Genomic DNA, 9,077 nt, shown 5'->3' on the forward strand with positions numbered 1-9,077 from the left:
GTGCTCAGCTCATCAGTGCTTTTGTGGCTGCTTCCGCTAGCTCCACGATTCGCACGCTTCGCGTGCTCAGTGCTTCTGCGGCCGCTAGCTACACTGTGCTACACGGTTCGCATGCTTCGCACGCTTCGCGTGCTCAGGGCAGCGTGACATACACACACACACGTCACAGGTGCCTCTTCTTTATAAGGAGCGTGACACACACACACACACACACACACACAACACCTTGGACCTTGGACGCCCATCGCGTAGCGATGATGGCTCAGACGCGGCAGTGGGGGGCGTGCCTCTTCAGGTCCCCAATGCGGCCAAAGGGACGGCCACATGCGCAACGGAACTCTTTCGGTCCGGGTGGAGGAGGCTGCTGACGACACAACCGCTTCCAGGTTGGGCGATCCTGGGCCTGATGGAACCATTCTCCCTCTCCGATCTGTGCCGCAGCTAGATCAGTGACAACAACGTCACGCCATCGCTTCTTCGGACCGTGGCGGGGGCGAGTGGCATATAACTCGCCAAATACCATCTGCTGCGGAGTGCGGTGTTCCTCCATACGGGCAATGTGCCCCAGCCAGCGCAGACGATGCTGTCGGAGCAAATCGGAGATGTCAAGAGACATGCCAAATCGCCTGCCCAATTCTGCCGATGTGAGCCTGTCCTCCCACTGCTGGATCCGCGATACACCGAGGATAGACCGAATACAGGAGCGATGGAAGACGGCCAGCCGATGGACGTGGGTAGCCTTCACAGCCCATGTCTCTGCACCGTAGAACAGAGTGCTCAGGACAAAAGCGCGATACACCATGCACTTAATGCCGATGGATAAACCCCGGCACCGGAAAATCGGGGTCAGGAGGCAACCAAACACACGAGATGCCTTGGCCAAGCGGGAGGTGATCTCCACGTCCAGTGACCCATCGCAACTCACCACACTACCGAGGTAAGTAAAGCCGGAGACCATCTCCACAACCCCACCACCATCGAGGACGACATCAGGTTGTAGGTCCCCCGGGCCGACTGCTATGGCCTTTGTCTTGGCGATGCTGACAGTGAGACCCCACTGAGAGGCACAGGCGATGAACTCGTTTGCCAGGGTCTCCAGATGTTCTCTTGATGTGGTGTATACAGCGGCATCATCAGCGAACTGGGACTCGGTAACTTGGTACGTGTTCAGTCGCGCCTTGGTTGTTCGATCCCCAACAAGCTTCCGGCCAGGGCGTGAGCGCAGGGACACGCCGGGAACAGAAGAGCGGGAACGCCAAGACGACATTACGGCAGCAAAATACAGATTGAATAGGGTGGGGGCAAGAGTACAGCCTTGGCGAAGACCATTGTTAACATATATGTCCTCCGTCAAGCGACCAGATATACGAACCCGAGCCCTCATGCCGACATGTAGGGACCGAATCAAGCTGAGAAGGGTAGGTGGAATACCGAGCTTCCCGAGGACAAGCCACAACGCCTCACGAGGTATGCTGTCATAAGCCTTCTTCAGGTCGACAAATATGACATACAGTGGCGTATCATGTTCGATGGCCTTCTCGATTAGCTGGTGCGCCACAAACACCATGTCGACGCACCCACGTCCCTTCCTAAAACCGCACTGTGACTCAGGCAGCACATCCTCGGACAGTTCCTGAAGGCGATCCTGGATAACCCGTGCAAACAGCTTACCGACTACATCCAACAGGCTGATGCCTCGCCAATTGTCACATGACCGTAGGTCGCCTTTCTTCGGTATGGGTACAATCTCAGCGTCGCGCCACTCAGAAACAACGGAGCCACCTGCCTAAATCTGGGAAATCAGAGAATGAATACGCCGGTGGAGAGCAAGACCGCCACCCAGCACCAATTCCGGCACAATACCTGACGAGCCACCAGCCGTGCCCCTACTCATCCTCCGCATTGCAGCCATCACCTCCTCAAATGTCGGGGCCATGTCAAGTTCATGACGCGGCTCAGCAGTAGGCATGTTATCAATGACATGCATACTAAACTGACTAGCAATGTTGAGCACTCTGTCGAAGTGTGCATGCCAACGCGTAACAAGACTTTCCGGGCTGTCAGTAAGGTGTCCGTCTCCATCATAAACCGCCGAGGGTGTGACCGTACGCCTGCCATCATCCACTCGCTGCAATTTTCGGATGCATTTCCACCTCACACAGCCATCCCTTTGAGCACGCTCAGCATCACCGACCACCTCACGGATCCATTGTTCCTTTGCACCACGCACCGCCCTCGCAACCGACCGCTGGGCTGATCTAAATCCGGAACGTGTCGTTTGATTGCCTGCCGACAACATTCGTTCATGGGCACGTCGCTTCGCCTCAATAAGTGGCTCCAATGCTGCCCTGTTCTCCAGAAACCAGTCTGGTTGCCGCCACCGACCATGGCCCAGTGTTCTCTCCGCCACGCTGGTGATGTCATCACGAAGGGAATTCCAGGTCTCTTCAACACTCTGGCCACCACCGACCACGCCACCACAGGCTGCCTCCATTGACTCTCGGTACTGCAGTAACGTATCAGGCTCACGCAGGCGATGGGTGGCATACGACCTCCGCTTAGGGACAGTGGATCTACGTTGGACGAAGTCCAGGACAAGCACACACACACACACACACACACGTCACAGGTGCCTCTTCTTTATAAGTAAAGATTACAAGACGTACCTGCTAAGGGGCACATGACAGATTGCTCAGATTGAACAGAGGATGCAGACACAGGATAAAGGGCATTGTCGACTCCGTTTTGAGAATAATCCAGTAAAATGGTGGCAGGTGGATACAAATCCACGCACTACGTTAAGAAAGGAATTTTGTTGGTATTTTAAAAGATGTTAATTATTATTATTACCGGTTTGATACAACTTGTACAAATTTATAGGCAACTCTTGAACCTTTGTACAACTTTGCTGTAGAAAAGGTCAAAATCGTACGCCAAATCGCTTGTCGCATCGCATCGCATCGCAGAAGTTGAGCCAAGCTGCGATGGCCAGCGATGGCCCAGTTGCGGCAGTTGCGTGGAGTGCGACTTGGCTGCGATTTGGGGTTTTCCCGGTTTCACGCCTGTCGCATCGCGTGTCGCATCGCAAAAAAAGCTTCTGTGAATCCCGCCGTGACGGTCGTAGCTACATGTACATGTACAATGTAGGTCGGACGGTGCGTTGACCCCGTTGAACTTTTGCTACTACGAACTGTACAGTACAACGCCCTCTACAAAAAATCCCCTGTTATTTTGCATAGAACCATTAAACCAAGAGTCCATAACCCCCCGGGGGGTTATGGACTCTTGGTTATACATAATGCATAAGGCTGTGTTTACATGAGAAATTTCAACCCGGGTCGAGTTCAGCCCGGGTTGAAAGTCTGTATGATAGACAAAAGAGGTGAGCGTTTACATGAAGACGGTGGACCCGGGTCAAATACTGATATGCCGCCAAAAGTCCACTTCTACAGTCCCCATGTAATGGTCAGTCCTTGACTTAGTTTGGTAATCGTTTTAGTACCTCGAACCCCGTGCTGAGTTTGATACGGTTTCTGGTATCTTGGCCGTAGACTACTACGCATACTGCTTATAGCGGTTTCTTTGCATTTTACTGATTGATTACCTGATTACTAGTATACTGGTTTTGTAAAACTTCTACAGTCCTGTATGGTCACGTGAATCCGTTCGCGCTAATTTTTTTTTCACTCTTTGAGCCTCTTGTACGGGCAAAATAACACATTTTGTGAGCGCTACTGCGCTAGCCCCCACAGTCTCACACAGCTTTTTATACCACCCTCTCCTGGCATATATACCGGCATGGTCGGCACCCGATCTTCATGTTGCCTGATGATTGCGTAAGCATGAAACTTAAAGTAGCAGCAAACAAGCCTTGATTGTCCTTGTTGTTCTGTTGTGAAGAATCAACACATAAAACCAAGAGTACATAACCCCCCAGAGTGTGCAACGCCTGATCCAGCTCTGCATAGGGTACTAGGGTCTTGGTCGAGCGGAATCGGATCTTTGCGTCATAATACCGTACACATCTGAGGGGAACCCGGTGAGTTGCGGGTACGAGGTGATTCGTCATTATTTAACACGAAAGTAAAAAAGCCTTCCGTAGGGTTCGAGGTGCGAATCTTTCCATTTCTTCCTCTAAAAGTGTAATACTGATGTCCTTAGATTGCAATGGTGGGTTGTTCATTCACATAATCCTTGGTGTTGGGAAGCAGGGGGCAGTTGAAAAATGGCAATTTTTCTGCATATTATTTGTTGTGGTCATTTCTTAACATCATGGTAAAATAGGCCCTAGCACCACAATTTCGAGTCAGTTATCAATAGAAAGAGACCCTACGTATTCAGGATGGTCCAGAAAGACTGGATCAAAAATATGTTCATCCAAATACAAGCCATTCAAGCTTGCATAGCAATAGATGTATCACCCTGATTTCATATGCAATTGTGATCAACATCTGTGAGTAAATTCAGTAATTGCCAATGTTTGGCCAATACCAGGGCCAACACACCGACATTTCTCCTTCCCAGGCGTCGTTTCCAGTATGTAGCTATCATATTCTTCCTCTTCAGCTAAATGTGTTGTCACTGGAGGTTGAAACCAGCGGCTATGACTCTCTTATACTCTATTTTACCGTAAACATCGCGCACATGCAGACTGAAAGCTCTTGAAATGTCACTTCGTGAAGGAATATCAGTCTCAATTTTGGAGGCGAACTTGACAGAACATTGGCAATGGCAATGGCAAAAAGAAATTTGACATGAATTTTTGCAGGCGCTGGCAATGGGATATCTTACCGATTTGTTAAGAAATGACTCAATGTTAAAAAATTACGAATCACCTCGTACTTTTGGATCAAAAACAATGGTGCCCTGCCTCGAGACTGGCCTTGCGCTGGTGTGAAGTGTACGCATGACATCAGAAGATCCGATTCCGCTCGACCAAGACCCTACACAGAGCTGGATCGGCGTTGCACACTCTGAGGGGTTATGTACTCTTGATAAAACGAATCATCAGATACAGTATTTACAGAGTCTGTCACTCAGTAGGATCACTGCACTGTGCAGGTTCACTGGATGCGTGCCTCCGCCGCCACTAGCACAGCAGGAGACTCAGGCACAGCAGGAGCAAACATGCTCCTTGAGCCACGCAGGCACATAGCACCACAACGTATCAGGGCAAACCCAAGGCGGCAGCGCAGCAAGGAGATAATCTGCCCGTATGGCTTCTTACTCTTCTCAGCCAGGAGAGAGGCGATCCGCGTGAAAAGAGCATTGGCATGCTTGCCATAGCCACCAGAGGCAGAAAGCACAACGGGCACGAAGGAGGCATGCTCAACTTCACGTACTCGCTCCTCGTACTTCCGGTGTAAACGCGAAAACGGTTCCTCCGCGAAAATGGTTCCAGGCATACACCGGTTTCCCCCTGGAATCCACAGCCCACTAATTTCTGATGTATGACTAGCCGGGCTAGCCGCGAAAACGGTTTCAGGGATTAATTTTCTGGTGTAGGACCATCCGCGAAAACGGTTCCAGGCAACTGCGACCACTGTCTACTGTGGAACCGTTTTCGCGGACTGCAGCAACTGGGATCATCCGCGGAAACGGTTCCAGGCTCCAGTCTGTACATCCTTGACTGCTCCAGTACTGGGAAACTATTCGAAGACTTTTGTGACTGTTGCTTTCCATTGCCTTTGTAGAGAATCACTCGCGATGACCGAGGTATTTATGAGAGTTTGTGACTGTTGCTTTCCATTGCCTTTGTAGAGAATCACTCGCGATGGCCGAGATAATTATTAATGAGAGTTTGTGAGAATTCTTATTTTATGGCTTTCCTCTCAGACCTTACAATTTTTCAGTAGCTGTACTGCTGGCACTTGGCTTGGAGACATTTAGCAGGATTTGTGAGAACAGCTGGTACTTCAGTACATGGCTACCTGAACATTGATGGACATCTCGATTTGGTTTGTAGATGCAAATCCTGCTAAATGTCTCTAAGGCAAGTATGGAGATTATAGAGATCTGGATTTGACTTCTGGATGTGAATCACCGTCAGCACTTATCAAGCCATCCATGCAGTACACCTACGTGAAGAACTCCTCAAGTCATGTATGTTGTACGCCTACGTGAAGAACTTAGTGGAGCTAGTGGAGCTGCACCATACTCTTAACATCTTGGCTGTGTCTGTGTCTGGCCATAAAGCTAGAGTTTACCTGGGACCCGCTCCTTCTACAAGAGGTCAGAGCTGGTGTCCCAGTGTCGTCATGAGAACAAGTTCTACCTTCGTAACTTTGTCGGCAACACATGCATAGCTTTGTTATCACGCTACCTGCTTTGTGTGTGGGTGAGGGTGTGTGTCTGCGGCTGTGACTTTCGCTGTCCGAATGACTTATCCCGACACAATAATTACTGTGTGGAGAGGAGTATGTGGGAGAGACAGAGTGTGTCAGGGAGCGAGTCCAGGAACATTACCGAGAAGCGAGAGCCAGTGACCCCAGAAGCCCTGTTGTCATGTGTGCTTGTTCACGCCATTGTTATATACCGGTAGGTCAGCACAATGTTGTAGTGTAAGTGCAGTCTGGCGAAGGAATCTCATCTCCTTTCCTTTTGTCATAGTCCCACCACTATTCACACCTTGTTTTCAGGCACATTGGTATTTTTTGTGTGTGTCTTTAGTTACACGTGTTTGGGTGTGATTTGGAGTGTGAGCTTCTGTGAGTGAGTGTTGAGCGAGTGTAAGTATGAGTGGGTGTTTCAGTGTTTTGGCATGTGCATGGGTATGTGTGTGTGCCTGTGCCGAAAGGATGGTGCAATTTTATCACGTACAGTAGAGTCGTGCCCTGAAGAACGTGGAGCCCAAGAACGTCCAGCCTGAAATTCTAAGAACGCCACAGCCTAAAGCTAAGAACGGCGGTGTTGGTTTTCTGGAAGCTTGTGGGATACATTATTATGATCCAGTACGGATTGTTTCTAAGAACGTGCTACAAGAACGCAGCCAGATTGCTGAAAAATAAGAACGTCCCAGGCTAACCCCTTGGAAACAACGTTCTTGGGCGCGCGACTCTACTGTATGGTGTAGTTTCGTTCCACTTTGTGTTGCCTGTTATAGGTCCACCTCACTTGTTTTTTCTCCTCAATCCTGATTATGGCTCCTGGCTGAAAATTTGATTGAGAATCATAGTAATTGTAATGCTTGCTAATAGCTACTACAGTAGGAGTTGTTATTAGCTCTATACAATGTGATGAATCTGGAAAGGCGATTGTCTTCCATTGATTATTGGACTAAATTGGTTTCATGTGAACGTACATGTATACCACCCAATGAACACCCAACCGGGGATGTTCACACCCACTTTGTTATGGACACCTGTACAACGTGCATACTTTAGTGTCTTGTATTTAAAAAGCCTGTCTTGTATAGTCAAGAGTACATGAAAACCAGAGTGTGCAGCTTGGGGCCTTTTCTGCTATGGGTGTCTGTCACGGCGAAATTCCGTGATTACATCATATTTGGCCCAGATCTGAGGCGGGAAGTGGCGTAGTGCGTACAACTGAGCTGCAGTTGTGCAGAAAGAGACCTGCTTGAATCCTGCTTGTACGCACTACATCACTAAAATGATGTAATCACGGAATTTCGCCTTGACAGCAACCCATCCGAGCTGCACACTCTGGTTTTCATGTACTCTTGGTATAGTCAATAGAAGCCTGGTTTCCATGCTGACATACAAATAAATACCTGGTTGAAGTATACGCCTGATACACAATACACGACATTACGGTACATGCATAAACCCTTCTGTAAAATGTACATGCATCCACCCCAGATATTATAGCAATAAAAACTGCTTTATGGCAGTTTTCTAAAAAAGGTTATTGTGTTCTAGTCCATGGACCCCGTCTAAAAAGTAAGAAATTAACGAAATGTGAAATGCTGCTTTCAACACTAAACTTGTACTGCACCAACAATTGGCAACATGCATGTCATGCATGCATAGGAAAGAGGATCACGAGGGGAAAAGGTCTTCTACATGTACATGTAGCTTTTCATTCTGTGTGTGATTATTGTGAGGTTTTGTGTGAAATTTTAATTTTCGGCTATCACATTTCGTTAATTTCTTACTTTTTAGACGGGGTCCATGGACTAGAACACAATAACTTTTTTTAGAAAACTGCCATAAAGCAGTTTTTATTGCTATAATTTATTTTGTTTTTTTCTGTCACCAATCAATGGAATGTCCTAAATGATGGCCTTCAGGCCCTTCACATCATATCAATACCGTATTATACGCATTGATGTGCAAGCCTTTCCTTCAGAAAATGGCACTAGCATGTTCTTCTGCGGGGAAACATGTGAGTAGTGGTGGACCGTGGTGATACTTTTTTTTTATACGGAGGTCATTCTGTGCATGTTGCTGTAGTATGACTCTATCAAATTGTCTTGCCTTTCAGATATTTCAGATTTCCCCACCCTCGATCAGATTTATTTGAGAAATGTAACCAGGTGCGTGTCACACATGTTTTTGTTGATTCTGTGTTTATAATGGTTTATAATCATGGGTTATCGTGATAAGGTCATCTTGCATCATATTGCACTGAAATCGTAATCCTGTTGATGTCGATAAAACTTTTGGAAGTAGTTTATTATTATTATTATTTTATTTATTTTACTAGGGTGTTTCCCACAGACCTATGGTCTTCTTACGGGAGCCCCTAGAAAGGTTAAGCATGAACGAACAAATGGGCGATAATCTGTACAAGAGCGAACAGTGGAAGGCAGCATATTCCTACGATCAGAACCAAAAAAGTTCAATGACTTCAAACTGTTAGTCCACGATTTTCTAAAACAACACAGCAAAGGAGGAACAATAAACATGTATTAAAATGTAAACAAATACATTGCTGAGTCCGACACCTCGTTCCAACAACTACACTGATCCTGAGGATAAAAGGGGCAAGGCTATGGTTGGAGGTACTGAGAGATAAACAAGGCACTCCATAATAATAAAATCTTACACATCTTTTGGTGAGTATGAATGATATCCAGTCTAACCTCTTTAGGACGAACACCAAGGGACCGACGGTAT

At 47.6% G+C, this 9,077-nt stretch overlaps 1 protein-coding gene across 1 annotated transcript; it reads right to left on the reverse strand.

Moving 5' to 3' along the window:
* Positions 1-262: 262 nt before the first annotated feature.
* LOC135820285 (uncharacterized) lies at positions 263-1,567 on the reverse strand. The gene has a single exon (XM_065333603.1). The coding sequence runs from the start codon at positions 1,565-1,567 to the stop codon at positions 263-265; it is 1,305 nt and encodes a 434-aa protein (XP_065189675.1).
* Between the last annotated feature and the right edge of the window lie 7,510 nt (positions 1,568-9,077).

The sequence above is a fragment of the Sycon ciliatum genome, chromosome 6 (genome assembly GCF_964019385.1).
Source record: "Sycon ciliatum chromosome 6, ocSycCili1.1, whole genome shotgun sequence".
Taxonomy (NCBI): Eukaryota; Metazoa; Porifera; class Calcarea; order Leucosolenida; family Sycettidae; genus Sycon; species Sycon ciliatum.